General features: G+C 50.6%; 1 protein-coding gene across 9 annotated transcripts in view; it reads right to left on the bottom strand.

The window, feature by feature from the left end:
* The window catches only part of ERI3 (ERI1 exoribonuclease family member 3), a 128,328-nt gene that overhangs the window by 73,231 nt on the left and 37,526 nt on the right, over positions 1-17,571 (bottom strand). For 8 of the 9 annotated variants that reach the window (XM_043461556.1, XM_043461560.1, XM_043461552.1 and 5 more), the window contains 2 exons: positions 15,558-15,617; positions 11,226-11,317 (listed from right to left, as the gene is read on the bottom strand). In XM_043461556.1, the coding sequence (XP_043317491.1) occupies positions 11,226-11,317; positions 15,558-15,617 (152 nt within the window). The remainder of the gene's footprint in view (positions 1-11,225; positions 11,318-15,557; positions 15,618-17,571) is intronic. The other variant, XM_043461554.1, reaches the window with a different exon arrangement.

The following is a 17,571-nucleotide window of genomic DNA, read 5'->3' as shown; positions in this document are numbered from 1 at the left end:
TCCTCAGTACCTGGAACAGTATAAGACATATCATGGGCATTCAATAAACATCTATTGAAAGAATAAATAAATCAGCGACTAGGACTCAAAGGCCACTTCCACGGCCCTGGGGTTAGCCTCTATCACAGGGGTTCAGAAAAGAGGGAGGCCGGTGCAGACTCCACAAGAGACAGGGAAGACCACATGTCTAAGGGGCTGGAATTAGGTTTAAAAGGATGAGGGAGATTAATTAGGACAAGCTGACAGGACTAGGCAGATGCTCGTATCAGATAGAACATTCACATACTCACTCAATAAACATGAACAGAAAGACCAAAAGAACAAACTGCAGTATAGTAATACAATGGAATCCTATCCAGCAATAAACAGGTCGAACTACCAATACATACAACGACACAGATGAATCTCTTGTATGTTACACTGAGCAAAGGAAGTCAGACTCAAAAGAGTACATCTTGTATGATTCCATGAAGGCCAAAAAGAAGAAAATGAGCCAAAAGTAACGGAAGTCAGAGTAGCGGTTACGTGGAAGGGGGAAGGCACTATTGACAGAAAAAGGGCACAAGGAAACTTTCTGGGATGATGGGAAAAGTTCACCTTGATCTGGGTGGTACACAGGTGTATACATGTATAACAATATGCTGAGCTGCCCATTTCACACTTGTATACTGGATGTACCCTACTGTACCTATTTCATACTTCCATTTCTAAAAAGATAAATTGTTTTTTGGTTTACCTTTTTTTTTTTTGGCTGTACCACATGGCATGTGGGATCTTAGTTCCCCAGCTAGGGATCAAACCTGAGCCTTCTGTGTTGAAAGTGTGGAGTCTTAACCACTAGACTGCTGGGGAAGTCACGATAAAAAAAAATTTTTTAAGTTGGGTCTCAAGAGTCATGTGAAAAGTATCTCACCCATACAAATATAAAAATAAATGAAAAAAAAATATTTTCTAGCATCAACAGTGGAAGTTCAGGATTTCTCCCTGGAGTTCAGGACACAAGCCCCCCATTCTTCACTCTCTATTTTTCAGAGGCCATTGCTTCAGTCGTGTCCAACTCCATGCGACTCTATGGACTATAGCCTGCCAGGCTCCTCTGTCCATGGGATTCTCCAGGCAAGAACACGAGTGGGTTGCCACGCCCTCCTCCAGAGGAACTTCCCAATCCAGGGATTGAACCCGCATCTCTTACATCTCCTGCATTGGCAGGCGGGTTCTTTACCACTAGCGCCACTGGAAAGCCCTTGCCAGAGGACAGAAGGGCCCAAATGAATGGCCAAGGCCCGCGAAGGTCCGAAACTGTTCAAAACACAAAGCGGTGCCAGCCGAGTCTCAGGTGGAGCTTCTATTCCAGAACATGCAGACTCCACAGAAGTAGAGCTGGTGCCCTGGTCAAGCCATGCCCTGCTGGTTCTGAGGCTCCCTGAAGGAGCCTCTCAGATTCCTCCACGGAGCACAGAGCCAGACTTCCAGACACTGCCCAGAAGTGCCACAGACACAGAAACAATCTGTCTTCCTGACAAGCCAGGCAGAGACCAGCTGATCTACTCCAACTCTGGGTGGTGGTTAAGGTCCGAGTGCCCACGGCCCCTCCTGCCAGCAGGGGGAGGCGGTTAAGACCCTCCAGGATGGTTGAGGGGCACTCCATCCACCAGATCGGGGACTAGACACCTGGCAGCCATACTCACTTCAGGACCAACGAAGCAATAAAGAGTCATCTAGTCAGCAGCGCTGCAGCAGGCTCCCACCACCAGAAACATCTCAGCACCTGGCTGGCCACTACATAAACACCTCCACCTTTCATCAAGGTTTTAACTGAGCAAAACTTCCACTCCAGGGATTCCCACAACCACCAGAGTACTTAGGACCCTCCGACACCTTCCCAAGGGGGTGAGAAGACGAGTCTGCCACTGGAGCCCCACCCTGAAACCTAAAAATGCCCAGAAGCTGGAATACCAGAGGCGCTGTCTGCCCGGGAGGAGCCGTGCCCGCAGACCTGATGGAAGTGTCTCTTTCTCCCCAAGTGTCCCTGCAGGCCTAAGGTCCCCCCAGTCCTTCCCTGGACTCAGGCTCTGAGGGAAGGCTGCAGGCTGCACAGCCTGCCGACCCATAGCTCCAGGACCGCATGGAGAAGGGTGGGAAGGAGCACCAGCTGGGAGCCAGAAACCTGCTCCTGCCCCAAGGCCCACACGCCAGAGATAGGTAATCCCTAGCCAAGCCCAATGTCAGCAGCCCCTTTCCTGCCAGGTCCCAGCCCCAGGACAAGTGCAGGAATGGGCTCGCCCGCATCTGTGAGGAGGCTGACTCCAGAGGCCAGAGTTCTTAGGTGGAGGCGGGGCACCCCTCGCTCCCCAGCGCCCAGGAACCCTGGGCCCGAGGAGCTGTCAGGCTAACGAGGCTACCCCACCACCACTCCATCTGAGCGTGGCAGGCTGCGCTGCACGACTGGCTTCAGGTGGCTCTTCTTTAATTAATGGCATCCCAGGCTCTGCAGGGAGCTTCACCCCACAATGAATGGCCCTCTCTCATTAGAGGCAGGCCTGCCATGATGTATTCAGGGCGAGGGCCAGGATTCATTTCCCTGTCTGTGGGTTGGGGATGGGAGGGAGGGGGGAGGCAGCAGGGAGAGATTTATATCGAGTGACTTGGATTAGCTGCAGCTGAAACATGACCCCATCAACGCAAGCTGCCTTCTTGGGGCTAACCCAACGCACCTCTGCTGACGAGAGGGCTCTAGGGAAGCTAAAGGGAGGGCAGAAGGTCTGGTTCTTGTTCACTCTGGGCTCAGGCTGTAGCTCAAAGGCCCAGAATTCCTATACAACCTCCAGAAGCCCCTCCCCAGCCCACCCACACACACTGGGTGTGCAGTGCAAGCCTGGCCTGACTCAGAGCTGATCTTGCTTTACCGAGAGCCTCTTCGTGGCCAGGAAGCTGACCCATGGGCTTCACAGCTATATCAAAGTGCTGACCATGGCAACCATCTGTTTCTCTTGCTTTCTATAGGAAATACCCTCACTCCCTACCTCAGAGGAGTCCACAACATGGTAAGGCCCACGTCTGCAGCTGTGTGGGCAGGACCCAAGGATGTTTGGCCATCTCAGACTTCGAGCTACCCAGCACTCGGGAAAAGGTGGGCATCAGTCTGACGTGGTAACATGTTGGCAGCACCGCACTGTGCTGACCCCTTAGGCTGAACCCCACCTCCAGGGTGGGGGGATCCTGAGCAACACTCCTTCTCTCCCCCTGGAGCCATCCCACAGCGATCATGAGACTGAGCAAGGTAGTCTGGAGTCTTCAAGGCAAAAGACTGCCTTGGTCTTGAAGACTTCATGGTCTTGAAGACTGGGGTCTTCAAGGCAAAAAGGAAAATGTGGCCCATGTTTCCAACGTACTTCTCACAGACCTGCAGAGGCGGCCACCCTACACTGCTAGCCACACAGGTGGTTTCAGGCCGTGGAGTTGGGTAGGTTCAGGCTGGCAGCAAACAGCACACAGGCCTAGAAACTTCCCCTATAAGTCCCATTAAACTTGTTCAGTTTTGCTTGTGCTTGGGAGAAAAATCCCACTGCAGAGCCTGTCCTCCATCCTCGGCCCTCTGAGAACGCCCAGTTCACTTAGAGAGATGGAGGGTGAGCCCCCAGCTGCTGCTGCCAGCCAATCAAAAGGCTGCTTTGCTGTGTCCCAGGGAGGCCAGGGCAGAATGCCTATCATCTGCACACACAGGCTCCATGTTGTCCACGCTTTCCCCAGCCCTCGTGGTGGAGCATTCATATACCCTTCCTTCCCTACTCAGAAAGAGATGTAGCTCAGTTCCGCTTTGCTAAGCCCTATTTGGCAATGTGTCTAAACACATGCAAACTTAATTAGTTCAGGAGGGGAGCCCAAGCGCTTGCAGTGACAGATAAAAGTATCAGGAAATGAGACAAGTCAGGACTGCCAGGGAGTTCTGACTCAAGCCCCTTCCCCCAACAGGCTGCTAATCAAAGGTGATACAGCTCGGTGCCGGGACCAACTGGCAAACCCATGGACAAGGTTCTCACGAGCTTAGAGACATGATGAGATGCCCCACGTGCTTCCAAGCATACTATAGGATAGAGGTGTCCAAAGTAATATTGGCAGTGGTTTCCTTAAAACAGATTTGAGGATTCATTCATCTGTAGATCAGCAAGGAGTCTCTCAGACAGCCCCAAGCCATCCCCCACCACACCTCTGGGCCAACCACGTCCCCAGAGCAAAACGAAGCAAAGGTCCAGCCCTCCAACCAACACCAGCCCAGGGTGTCAGAGAACATCCCAAGGCTCTGTCACTCAGTGCAAACAAAGGAGAGGAGGAAGGGTACTCCCACCAACCCCAAAGCCAAGATGGAAGACAAAAGCAAACGGTCAGATACCCAAGCAGTCAAACAGGCGACTTCCAGAGTTCAAATCCCTGCTACAAAGTGGTTGTGTGCCCTTGACAAATTACTTACCTCTCAGCGCCCCAGTTTCCTTATGTGTTAAAAAATAGTTTCATAGGATTGTAGTAAGGATTAAACGAGATAATGTATAAAGAGCACAGTAGGACTCCTGGTATGTAGTAAGTAGCCAATAAATGCTGGCTATCTTTATTATCTGACGTCACTTTTCCAGAGCAGTCCCAGCCCTCAGTCCTGGGGACACAAATGTCTCAGAGAAAGCCCTTCACATTGCTCCTAGGACCAAGCCCCTCCTCCCTCACCCAGGCCCTGGCACCATCTCACCCAGGACCCACCATGCAGGGCCCAACACCCAGTGCTGGCAGGGGAACCCAGGAGCTTCTTGGCATGAGCAGTGCAGTCCTCTAACCCCTCACCTCACACTCAGGCTGGGGCAGGAGGGTCTGAGATTTTTTCTTCCATTCCATTTTCCCTGAATCCACTCACTACCACCCACTGCCATTCTTCCTGGGCAGGGATTCTACAGGCCCACTCCACGCCTTAGTTGTCATTTATTCAACACACATTTATTGAACAGCTACATGTCAGGCATCGTCCTGGGGTTATAATGGTGCACACAATCTAGGGAAAGAGACAGACAAGTGAAGGCAGCTATAACACAATTTCATGTATGAATAAGTACATGTGCTCCAGGAACGTACAGGAAGGCACCTAAAAAAAGATGTTAGGAGGGATCCTTAGGAACTGGCCAGTTACAGCACCTGGCTAGGGGTAGGGGGAGCCTGAGTACATAGAGAGCATCAAGAGATGAGGCTAGAGAAACAAACAAGAGCCTTGAAACCAATAAACACTGTGACTTTGCCTGGAGGACAAGGGGAAGCCTTGAAGGGTGTTAAGTGGGTATGATGTAATCTGCTACAATTAGGAGAAACAAATATAAGAAACAGGACAGTTGGAGAGACCAACAAGAAAGAAGACATTCATAGGAATCCAAGCACATGGTGACCTGAACTAGGGCAGGGGTAGTGGGTTTGGAAAGAAGGCAACAACTTTGAGAAACCTCTGGGAGAAAGGATAAACAGGGTCTGGCAATTAATTGGTTATGGCTAGAGGGGCGAACCCAAGGAAGATTTTCAGTTTTCTGACAGAACTACTGAGTAGATGGTACCAGTGAGTTATTATTCAAGAAAATGCTAGAGGACAAGGTGTTGGGAGAAAAATAACACCTGAGCTTTAAGTTTTAAAGCCTCCTTGATAGCTCAGCAGGTAAAGAATCCACCTGCAATGCAGGAGACACAGGAGACGCGGGTTTGATCCCTCGGTCAGGAAGATTCCCTGGAGGAGAGAATGGCAACCCTCTCCAGTATTCTTGCCTGAAAAAGCCCATGGACAGAGGAGCCTGGCAGGCTACAGCTGATGGAGTCGCAAACAGCCAGATACAACTGAGCGACTAAGCACTGGCTTTAAGGGTATTCAGGTAAGACAGAAAAAGAGGAGCTGGACATGAAGGCTCAGAGTTCAGATGGCAGGGGGAACAGACTCCTCTTCTCCAGTGGGATCACTGCTGCACGTTGGTTCCATTTCTCATACAGAGGAATAGATGAGAAGACAGCATACAGAGAAGAGCTGAAGCTGAGAAATAGATGAGATCACTCCCATGAGTGTGAGTGTATAGGATAAAAAGAAAAGACAGCTAGGAGAGAGATCAAAGAAATGCCAGTATTTAAGAAACACCAAATTTAAGAGAAAAGGAAAAAAGAAACATAGAAAGGAAAGGGAAGGAAAAAGTTGGAGAAACAGGAAACATAAGTAGAGATGAAGAGTGCTTCGAGAAGGAGGAAGTAGTCAGGCTGATGAATGATGCGAAGAGGGCCCAGAATGACCCCCAGCAAGCCTTTCAATCTTCATCTACACATCCCACGAGATACTGTGTACCCCACAGAGTTCTCCCCGGCATGTGCTTCCTCTGCCATGGGACTTCACTCCAGGGAACAGCACTCTCTGCTCTCCCACCGTCCTGCCTGCATGACCCTCAGCAGTCCCTGTAGAGAGAGTGTGCGAGTGTGTGTGTGTGTGTGTGTGTGTGTGTGTGTGTGTGTGTGCGCGCGAGTGTGTGTGTGTGTGTGTGTGTGTGTGTGTGCGCGCGCGCGCACTAAGTCACTTCAATTGTATCCAACTCTTTGTGACCCTATGAACTGTAGCCTGCCAGGCTTCTCTGTCCATGGGGTTCTCCAGGTGAAAATACTGGAGAGGGTTGCCATGCTCTCCTCCAGGGGATCTTCCTGACCCAGGGATCAAACCCACGTCTCGTCTCCTGCATTGGTAGGTGAGTTCTTTACCACTAGTGCCCCCTGGGAAGCCCAAGTCCCCGCTGAGTATGTGTCCCCAAATCAAACAGTAAGTAGGATAATTTGAACAAGTGTTTTGTTTGTTTTTTTTCAGAGACAATGTTTGTCTGTACTTGAAACAAGAAGGGAGAGCAATATAGTCTGGAAAGGGTTCAATCATTTGGGGAAAAAAAAAAAAAGGAGTGTGAATTCAGGAGTGACTTTCACAGAAGTGCTTCCACCTGCCTCCTGACTGGGTCTTCTTCATGATGGATTAAAAACAAAATAATACAAAAAATTTCATGTCCAAGTATTGAAGTAACTGAAATAGATCTCATTTTCTTTGGCTAGACAGCCTAGTATTAAGTGCTCTCCCCCCAGATGCCATTCTTATAAATTATCATTATTTTTTCAAACAGTTTGCTACCCAGATGGCTGAGTTTTTTGTTACAAAATATTAGTTCAGATGGTCTCACACAAACTTATGTTAAATTAATTGTTAAATATCTTTTGATCTCCAGACTTTCTGGTCCACATCTGCACAGCACCAACAGAGGGGTGTGGTACGCAAACTGCACAAGGAGAGCAGGGGAAACACCAAGTCAAATGCCAGCCCTGAACTCACACATTTGGCCTCCAATGGCAGGAAAACTCCCCGCTCCCAAGCTGAGGGGAAGCTGCGTGAGGGCCCTCCTGGCAGACTCAGAGTGGACCCCTGGACCCTGCTCCTCTACGGTGGGGTCTGACAATCCTGACCCTCTCCTCCAAAGGGCCTCTTCCCCTGAGGCACGGAGGACCAGGTCCACCCTCATATCAGTTCTTCTTATCCCCCAGCCCACTCCACAACCCCCAGTCCTCCTGATCTGCTCCTCTTCTTAAACCCACATGCCACTGGGAAACCCTGTGGCCTAGCTTCTAAGCCACCTGTGCTGTTCAGCTGGCAAACCCAGGTCTCCAAACTACAGGCAAAAAGGTAAGTTCCTCAAAGGCAGTACCTGTGCAGGTATCCATCCTCACTTTGCATCTTCCCTATCCTCCCACCATGCCAAAGACTGAAGCCCTTTACAGAGACAATACAGAGATAAGATAAGCGGAGGAGAGAGAATATTGGTGAAAGAACACTAAACTCTACAAGGAGCTTCAAGAAACAGGTAAGGCAAAGGAAAGGTAGGTCAGGTAGGGAAGGCAAGCTGACCAAGAGCCAAAACCACAAGTGTCGTTTCTTAAAAAGGTTTAGAAGGAAAATGAAATCTGCACCCACTGTATTAAAACCCACCTGAGCGGAATCTGTGACGACAGCATCAAAGCCCACGTAAACCTGAGTATCGCCCCATTCAGGCTGACAAAAGATGAACACAAAATTAATCTGTCAGGATGGGGGGAGATTTCTTTTCTCCAGTGGGATTTCCACTGCCACTTCAGTCCGCATTTCTCAGTGCTGCACTAATCATGCCCTTTCCAACAAAAATGATGTGAAGCTGGCTGCAGGAAGAGGGAGGTGGTGGGGGTGGGGAACAGCAATGAGAGGGAGCCATGGCTCGGAGAGACTAGAGTGGGAAATGAAAATATTTGCTGAGTTCCTTAGACTTAGTTAAATTTGAAAATAGATGTCAAAACAAGAAGTGAGCCACATACTAACAAGTTGTTAGGTCAGTTTAACACCACCCCTGTCAGGCTCATCAGCAGGCTTTACCAGGCATGTGAGAAGGTGATGCTTCTGACGAGAGCCATCTGATAAGAGGCTCCGGGAACACGGAGAAGCTGTGCACCGTCACGCAGCACTACTTAGGTTTCCTCTCTGGCTGTTTTTATTTTGTTACACATTTAATTAAGAGCCTTCCCAGCAGTTATGCGGAATCCTGCTTCGAAAAGGCTGCCACAGAGCTCTCCTCCTTCCACCCCTGCCCCCAGACATCTGACTCCTCCTTGCACTCTCGCTTTCAGAGCTTGGCTGGCCTTCACGAGCCAGACCCAAACAACCCGCCAAAGTCTGCCCCAGTCATCTCTTTTGGAAGCTAAGTGGCCTTAAGAATTCTATTATGCCTAGCTGGGTCTACCAATTTGAGCCCCGGGTTTTAATTTGGCTTTGTTTTCTCATCTATAAAAGAGAGACACCACCTCCTACCCAAGAGGACAGGTAGGAGGACTGAGAGACATATGGTATGTGCTCATTAACATTTTTTTTAATTGCACTTTATTACAGTCACCGCCACTTTCAAAAGGGTGTATTGTTTGTATTTGGTCCCTTAATTTCTTATTCCTGATTTGTTATAAATGTATCACTCTTTTCCTTTCCTTTTTATATGCTTGCCCCTTGCTTGTACCATGAGCTACCTCGAGAGCAAAGATGGTGTTTATATTTGTTGGCCTTCTTAGAGGCCCTGGCACTTAAGTTGGGGGAACACACTTCAACCTTCCGTGCCTAAACAAGTTAAGGATTTTAAGATTCTGCCAATCTAACTGGTTGTTTTGCCTTCATTTCCAACTGATCTAATTTCTTCCATTTAATGAAATTCTTTTGGCATCATAGAGTAGTAATGCTATAACAGAAATATCAACTAAGAAATAAGATCAGAAATATAAAATGTAGTTCTTGAAATTGATGTTAGCTGTCATTTTCACGTTTTCCTTTTTTCCCTCACTCCCTTAGTAGTTAAAATAAAAAAGTGAAACAGATTCTCTCCAGGAGGTAAAGGAAAAGAGTAACCCAGAAACAGTGCTCATTAACATGTGATTTTCCTTTTACATGTGCTCAGACTCCCCAGCCCGATCCCCCTTCTTGATGACATCAGTTCCATCAAGATGCAAAGCAGCCTCCTGAGTCACCAAGATTTGTCCAGGGCCCACCATGCCAAGGCCTCCAATGCCAGCCATCCCCTCTCCTTGTCAAGGAGAAACCGACCCCAAGCTTCGGAAGCCCAGCCAGATAGTCCCCAACATCATGCGCAGGAAGCGCTCACACACGCATATAAGCACACGCCATTCACCCCTATCACAGAGGATGCTGAAACTGGGTGTTTGGGACACGAACATGCCAAAGAGAGAAAGCCACTGGGAGAGCAGCAATCTCAGCTGACTAGAGAAACCAGGCCTCTGGCCTCGACCACACGAGCCCCAGAACCCTGGGTATCAGCCTGAACCCTGCCCCATCCCGGATAGCTTCTCCTGTGGGGTCCCTTCTCACTTGAGTGCTCAGAGCTGCCCAGGATACCGAACACTGTAAACCAGAGCAACAGCATTCTTCCTCCTCACCTTCTCCTTGGAACCCTCCCCTGACTCAGCTCTGCCTCCAGGCACAGCCCCTATAATTTCCCCAACAATGAGTGTCATCGGGAGCTCTGAAGCGTGTGGTATGCAGTCAGCGTGCACACATGATCCAAGGCCTGGGGGAGACAGATGTGCGGGCGAGTATGTGATCTGGGTTTGCTCTTCCTCCCGCCTCACCTAGAGGGTTGGGTCCAATAGCAGGCTGGACAACCACCCGGGTGCAGAACTTCACCTAAATGCCCAACATCCAAAAGACATAAAAAGGATCTTGGTGAGAAAATAATGCCTGAATTGGAAATGTCACTCCAGAGCCACGACTCCCCACCCCCACCAATACCCCATCCTATGCTCAAAAACTCACACACATACACACACACAATGCTCGTTGCTGCCTGCAGTCACAAAGAACACAGAGGTATGGATCCTATCAATCCTCAGCAAGCAGTGCCCACCCTGCCACCTCCGCCCTGCTTTCGTTCCCCGGGGACTTTCTGAAGCCAAGTATCCACGAGGGTAGACAAAAGGCAGAAGTGTCAGCCCAGCAAAGGAACCAGCTCAGTCTCCCAGAACTGGGGCAGGGTCAGAAGACAAAGGAGAAAAAGCAGCGGGGACGAGGGAGGAAAGAGGTGGCTGGTGACCTGGCAGCAGCATCCCTCTCCCACCCCCACACGGGGCTCTCTGTGGGACCATCAGGGCCTCGCATCCCACCTGGGAGCCTAACATAGCATCATGGTTAGCAAGATGGACCCTGGAGCCAGGTTGCGTGGGCCTTAATTCTGGCTCTGTGTGTCCCTGGGCAAGATACTTAACCTCTCTGTGCCTGAATGTCTTCATCTGTAAAACAGGAATAATAAGAGTCCCAAGGGTTAGTAAACGAGTTACTATTTCTAAAGCATTTAGAACAGTAAATACTGTGTGCTTGGTTTAGAAGAAAATTAAAGACCCTCTTTTAACTCCTTTCCTTCAGTGCAGTAACATGTAGCCCACAATAGGAAGAGCTCCCCGAGCATAGGTAAGAAGGCAACAGCAGGGCTGGAAAGGTCCATCCAGAGGCAGAAGGCAGAGCTCCCAGCCCTCGTTCTGCCCAGCCAGCCCCCAGACCCAAGGATTGCCTGACCCAGCTGCCCTGTGGGTTTGGACATTTGAGACTGTGAAAGGCAAAACCTGGTCCCACAGGTTCCAAGCCCTGTCAGCGAAGGAGTCCTGCTCATACTCACATGACTTTTAAGTCCCAGTCTCCACAGGTGACAAAAATTGACTTGACGTTTGGATCTAAGAGGCCTTCCTTCGCCATCCACTCATCGACCCTCTGAAAAGTACACAACAAGAACAGATGAGATTTTCCTTTTTTTTTTTTTTTCCTGAGTCTCTGAAGAGCCACAACAGTGAAACGCAGATAAGCTGCTTGTAATCAGAGCAGGAGAAAACTGTAATCTTATCCTACCACAGCCCCACTCTGGGCTCTCAGCCTTGGCTCAGAACTATGGAGGCCCTTGCAGGATGATCCCTGCAGGCAGATCCCACAAGCCCAAGTGCTGGAGGGGTGGGCAGGGGGCAGGCAGCCTCTCCACTCTCCCAGTGCCTGGCAGCCCACCCTGGACAGGATAAGGACAGAAGCCAGTCGGTCAGTCCAAATACCTCTGATCCTCAAACAAAGGTACTGCCTAGCACAGACACAGGCTGGCCTGGGCCACGAGAACAGGCTGGAAGGAGGCCCCCAAGCAGGGAACTCTATAAGAACGTTCGCTTGTTTAGTCATTCCACCCTCCCACCAAATGTTTACTAACTCAATGTATTAATTTACTTATTCTCCAAATGAAGGTCAAATTAATTTTCACCAAGAGGCTAGCAGAAGAGGCTCCTCTGCCGGGCTGTAGCCCCATTCTGACAACTGGGAGAGCACAGCCTGCTCCAGTCACTAGAAGTTCATCAACTGGCCCCAGAATCTGTATTTTTCTCCTCCTGGTTGGGGATTCAAATTCAACAGAATCTTTTGAAGGCTGAGCTCAATTGCCAGACAGGGAAAGAAACTGCTCCTAAACACACTTTAAGTCTTTCTTCCCCTTCATCCCTTGGATCCGTTTTATTATTTGCACTCATACTGCAAGTACAAATACTAAAATCAGTATATAACGAGACAATTATCATAAAGCATTCACGAAGCAGTGCCTACTTTTCAGAAGATCCCAGGCATGGGGCAAGAGTGCAGCAGATCACACCGCTGTGCCACTCACACAGGGAGATTATTTTTAAAGGCTATATCGCACAGTCGTTAGAAACTCGGGATTGAAAAATCAGACACATCTGGGCTCTAACCTTGGCTCTTCCGTATCCTGGCTGTGTCACTGATGGGAAGTCATTTAAAAGTCATTTAACCCCTCTGAACTTCAGTTTCCTTCATCTATAAAACGAGGTAAGATGACTAACCTTACAGGGTTGTTTTGTGAATTATATGTGATAATGGATTAAGTGCCAACCTAAAAATAGACAGTAGGCTAGAAAGGGGAGGAAGACAGATCATCTTAATACAATATAACAGAGGCATCAATGGAGAAGCACCCAGGATGCCACTGGACCAAGAAGAGGCAGAGGCCAGCCCCACCTTTCACAGAGAAAGGCATCAGAAAGGCTGCATAAAGATGGCTGAACTAACGGCTGGGTGGCTGAGTGTGCCTGACAGCTTGGAACATAGGACAGGAGGCGAAGGCACAGACATTCCACATCTGAGAAGCAACTGTCTGTGTAACGTCTGCCTCTCCCACCGGACTACCAGCACCATGAAGGCGGGGGCTCTCGGGTGTCTCAGTCACTGTCCTGGTCCCTAACCCAGCACAGTCCCTTCTTGATCTCTTGATTGAGATATGAGTAAGAAGTAATGTGACTGGGTTTCTGCAGTGACTAAAAGGAAGGGCAGGAACTGAGGCAGGGGGACTAGGTGAGGCCAGACTGTGAAGGCCTTGTGTACCCAGCAGATAACAGACAGCCCATGATAACCCTGGGCTTCCTGGATCCTCAGAGGTTCTGGAGGTCTGGCCCAGCTGAAGCAGTCCTGGAGCAGGGTCAAGGGTCCCATCCAGTTTCATGGCTGCGGCAGCCCTACCTCCTGGGACATCAGGGCCAGACTCTGCAACCCTCTTCACAGTCTGCACCCCAGAGCATCCTCTTCAGTGCAAGGGTCTCCCCAGCAGCTAAATTCTGGACCTTCCACTGCTGAATGTGTGTCTCCCGGGCCACTCTGGCCCCAGCCCTTGCACGGACACACACGCGCACACACACATGCATGCACACATGCATCCTTTCCCTAGGGTCACCTAAAGAAAATTAGGTAGACATTACATAAGAAAAGAGGTAAGGCAAACCTGGAGCTCCCTAAGTCAGCTAATCTCGCTCCGGTTCACTGGCCTTAAATCCCCAAGGTAAGTGCCCCACCTGCTAGGGGGCTCCCCAACGCCCCAACTCCTGCACAGTGGTCCTGGAAAAGAGAGCAGGACAGGACAGGACTGTCAGGAGGCAACTCCCAGCAAGACCAGGCCTCTACCATGGGAAGCACTCACTGCTCCTCGGAAGCTTAGGGCCAAGGCCATTCACTCATGCAGCAGGTATTCAGTGAGCAGCTTCTGCTACGAGGCTGTCCAGGGAAGTCATGTGTTTGGAATCAGGCCTGTCCTTTTCCTTCCCTTCTCTGTTTGAATGGAGAGATGGCTGGAGGGACCACCAACACAACCCGCAGTAGCCAGCCTTCCCAGCTACTGAAGGTGTAGAGAAGCCCAATCCGAGACCGGCTAAGAACAAATGTGTTGAACGAACACCCAGGCGGCCATCTGTTCAGGGCCTTGGTTAGGATGAGAACTAGCTCCTCAGCTCTTTAACCAGCTCAGGGCTCATGGGAAAAAGCGGAGCCCAGTCTGGTCTCCTCAACCCCTCCCAAGACTCCCTCAATGCCAGCAATCTCCCCTCTTCACCCACAAAGTACACTGAGACTGAGTGAGACTCAGACTCCTTTGAGCACCCTGCTTCAGGGTTGGCTCGGGGTCAGCAGGAGAAAGCCTCCTAAAGATCAATCTCTCCCTCAACCAGAACCTCTCGGGAGAAAACTCCATAACCTTGACAGCCCTGGTTTGGTGCTGGCCCAGAAAAAGCATCTTCCTCCCAAGATCCCAGCCAGAGACACTCCAGGGAAAAGCTGCCTGTCCCCTGGCCTCGCTCTGGGAAGCTAGCTGGAAGATAGGGATGGAAGGGTCCCCTCTTTCTCCTTGAGTCTGGTCTTGGAGAGAGCAGTCCAGGCTGAGGATACCCCTTAGTCATAGGGGTGAATCTCCCCACCCAAGAAGAGGGTCAGTGGGGCTGGGAGACACCTCAGAGCTCATCTTCTCCCAATCCTTCAAGAGCCTGACCAGCCACAGAGCCTGGGCCTGCATGCTCCCTGGGACCGGGAACACACTTGGCCACTGGGTGAGCCTAGACCTGTCTCTCTGGCCCTAGTTCCACCCTGAAGAGCCCCAGGAAACTCAGTCTGCATTTCTCTCCCCCAAGGGACAGGCCCTCTGGGCTCAAGAAGGAGATTTTCCTCCCTCTCCCATCACCACCCTACTTCCTCCAGGTGGATTCCTTCCAGGGAAGGTGTGCTCTGCTATCCTCCCAGACACTTGGCTTGCCCCTGTGATTGGGGCAGAGCTTTGGGCTTATTGCTCTTAAGGATAAATAAAGCATCTAATGCGATCCACAGGCTTTTTCTCCCCTCCCCCTAGAGAAGAAGTTGCGGGGGGGGGGCTCTCTCCCTCTCTGAAAACCCCAGGTCAGCGGGGGTGGGAGATGAGCTGAGGCCGAGCACAGCTTCCCGATTCCCTCAGGCTGGAGCACAAGAAGCAGCATCTTAACCTTTTCCAGCTCCCCGAGGAGAACATCCCAGAAGTGTGGTCTCTGCCAAGGGTTCTAAAGCCTTTAATTTGATTTTCCTCACATAGGCAATTGTTGTAATTATTCTGATTAGGAATCATTACCCAGTGCAGCCTCCGCACCCCTGACAGGCACAACGCATCCAGCGGCAAGCTGCAGTGGGGCAGGCAGGCCGGCCGCACCTCCTGGAGGAGCTGACAGCAAACAAAAGCCATCAATGGGGAGTTCTGGGTGAGTTAATGAAGAGCTCACATGCCACAAGAAGCCAACACTAAAGCTAAACAAAAACACCTCCAGTCCCCGGGGCCGCCCGCAGTGCCGCAGCTCGGCTCCCCTGTTCCCAGCCGCCCGGCGCAGGCTGCCCGAGTCACCGGAGCCAACGGCCAGCAACAGCCTCGGGCTGCGAGCAGGCGGGGCCTCCACCGACTCCCGGGGGCGCGCGGACATCTTGTCAGTAACCCTGACGGGAACAGCTGGAGATGACAGATCAATGGTTCAATACTCTCAACAGCATGTCACTGATGTGACAGCAAATGTTATTCTAATCAAGCCATAATCATAGTCAAATTACACAGCTACATTCTCAGGAGGGGAGGGAGAGGAAGGCGGCAGGAAGGGGTCAGAGGTCAGGAATTAAAGGTCACTCAACCTACCTCCAGCACTTGCTGCAGGCTTGGCTGACCATCCACCATGGCTTGAATAATCCCGGTGAGCTGAAAGGAAAGAGAAATAGCCTATGGGTGGAAACTGGGGACGCAGGGACTCAAAGCTGGACTGGAGTCTTTTCTGTTTTCCTCCTTCTACAGTAAAGCCTCTGACCTGCACAGCTGTAGGCTCCAAACCTGACAGGAGCCTTGGGGATCACGTTCCCCCACAACTTCCTGCCCCAAGATGGGGATGCATATCCACATAGGGAGGACCGGCTGGGTCTCAGATCTGTTTTCAGCTTTCATTTTGCAGAAAATCTGATTTTACACATTTTTTGTATTCAGTAGGTACAATAACCCCTCCCGAATTACTGTGCTAGTAGTCCTCCAGGCTCCTCTGTCCATGGGGATTCTCCAGGCAAGAATAATGAAGTGGGCTGCCATGCCCTCCTCCAGGGAATCTTCCCAACCCAGGGATCAAACCCAGGTCTCCCACATTGCAGGCAGATTCTTTACCATCTGAGCCACCAGGGAAGCTATCAAGGCTTTAGTTTTCATGTAGGCTGAGGGATCTTTCCAACCCAGGGATCGAACCAGGGTCTCCTGCATTGCAGGCTGATTCTTTAGCAGTTGAGCTACCCGGGAAGCCCAAGTAAATTCACCTCCAGGCTCCTTAGGAGTTCCTGCAGAACTCAGGGAATGCCCCCACATGGGACCAGCACCTCTAGTTCCAAGTCCGCCTTTCTCTGAGCCTCAGTGTCCAGCACTTCCCCCTCTGCACCAGTGAAGGGCAAGGGTGCCCCCAGGCATCCACCCTTCACCCTGAATACCTGGGCCTTCGATACTGGCTGGCCAAGCAGGAAACCGGCACCTTCAGCAGAGGAAAAAGCCTTCAAACCCAGTCTAGAGGACTTCTCACTCAAGGGCCTCTGTTCCACCCAGGTCAGGCCTAGGTTCAAACCAGCTTGGTGCTTTGGTCTGCTTTATTTTGAAGTGGAAAATATCCCTCAAGTGCAGACTAGAGAGGCTGCCTGCAGGGCCTGCGGCAGGAGGCCCCTGCACAGACATGGACCCAGCTGGAAATCACCGTGGCCGGCATGCCCCCGGCCACTTCCACACAGAGTAGCATCTCAGGCCTGCTTAGAAACTTCTCTTTTTTTTTAAGTGTGGGGGGTGGGGATTAAACTCCAATTAAACTATAATTATGTGTAATGAATACCAAATACCCAACTCACAGAAACCGCTGGCTCTAAGAGGTAAGGTTATTTTCTCATAGCGACTTACACGGAATGGTAATACACACCTTTTAGGGAAGAAATTTTCATTTTAAGAACGCTGAGTTCCTCTAGGTGGGTTTCTGTAGTTCATCAAGTCATTATTAGGTGGTATTTTAAGGAAGTGTAAGGACACAGCCACTCTATTTTATATTCCAGAAACTGTTTTTATATTAATCTGTATTTTAATTGGGTAACAGCTGCTGCCTACAGACTTCCCATGGTCTAAAAGGAAAATAAATTAGAAAGATTAACTACACTGTTGTTTCACGAGGCTTTAACCCACAGCATGCCCACCCGGCTGGCACTTCCACACCCTTTCCTTGCTCGGAAGACCAAAGAACTGCCCAGCAGAGGGAGGGCCTGAGCCAAAGAGAAGAAAAGGTGGCCCCTGAGGGCGCGGGTGGGGACGGGGAAGGGCCCCAGGTTTGCAGCTTTCATCATGGAGTGCCGAGACGTCTTTCATTCAGTCAGCATCTATTGCTGCAGAGGCGGGGCCCCACTCAAGCAAGCAGGGATCCAGCAGCGAAGAAAAGCATGGCAACCCTGCCATTGTGGAATCTGAGTGCTTCCTGGCAGCCCCGTCCTGGCCCAGTCCAGTCGGCACCCAGAGCCACACGGAGCAGGCAGGGCCCTGTGTTTTCTCTCAGCAGGGTCTGGAGGAGGCCTGTTGCCAACTCCAGGTCCCACAGCCAGATGACTGGTTGCACCCACTGCTGCCTTTTCTCACCCAGCTTCTCTCCTGC

Source organism: Cervus canadensis, chromosome 2 (genome assembly GCF_019320065.1).
Source record: "Cervus canadensis isolate Bull #8, Minnesota chromosome 2, ASM1932006v1, whole genome shotgun sequence".
Lineage (NCBI taxonomy): Eukaryota > Metazoa > Chordata > Mammalia > Artiodactyla > Cervidae > Cervus > Cervus canadensis.
Note: the sequence above shows the minus strand (reverse complement) of the source record. Positions and strands in the feature narration are given on the sequence as shown.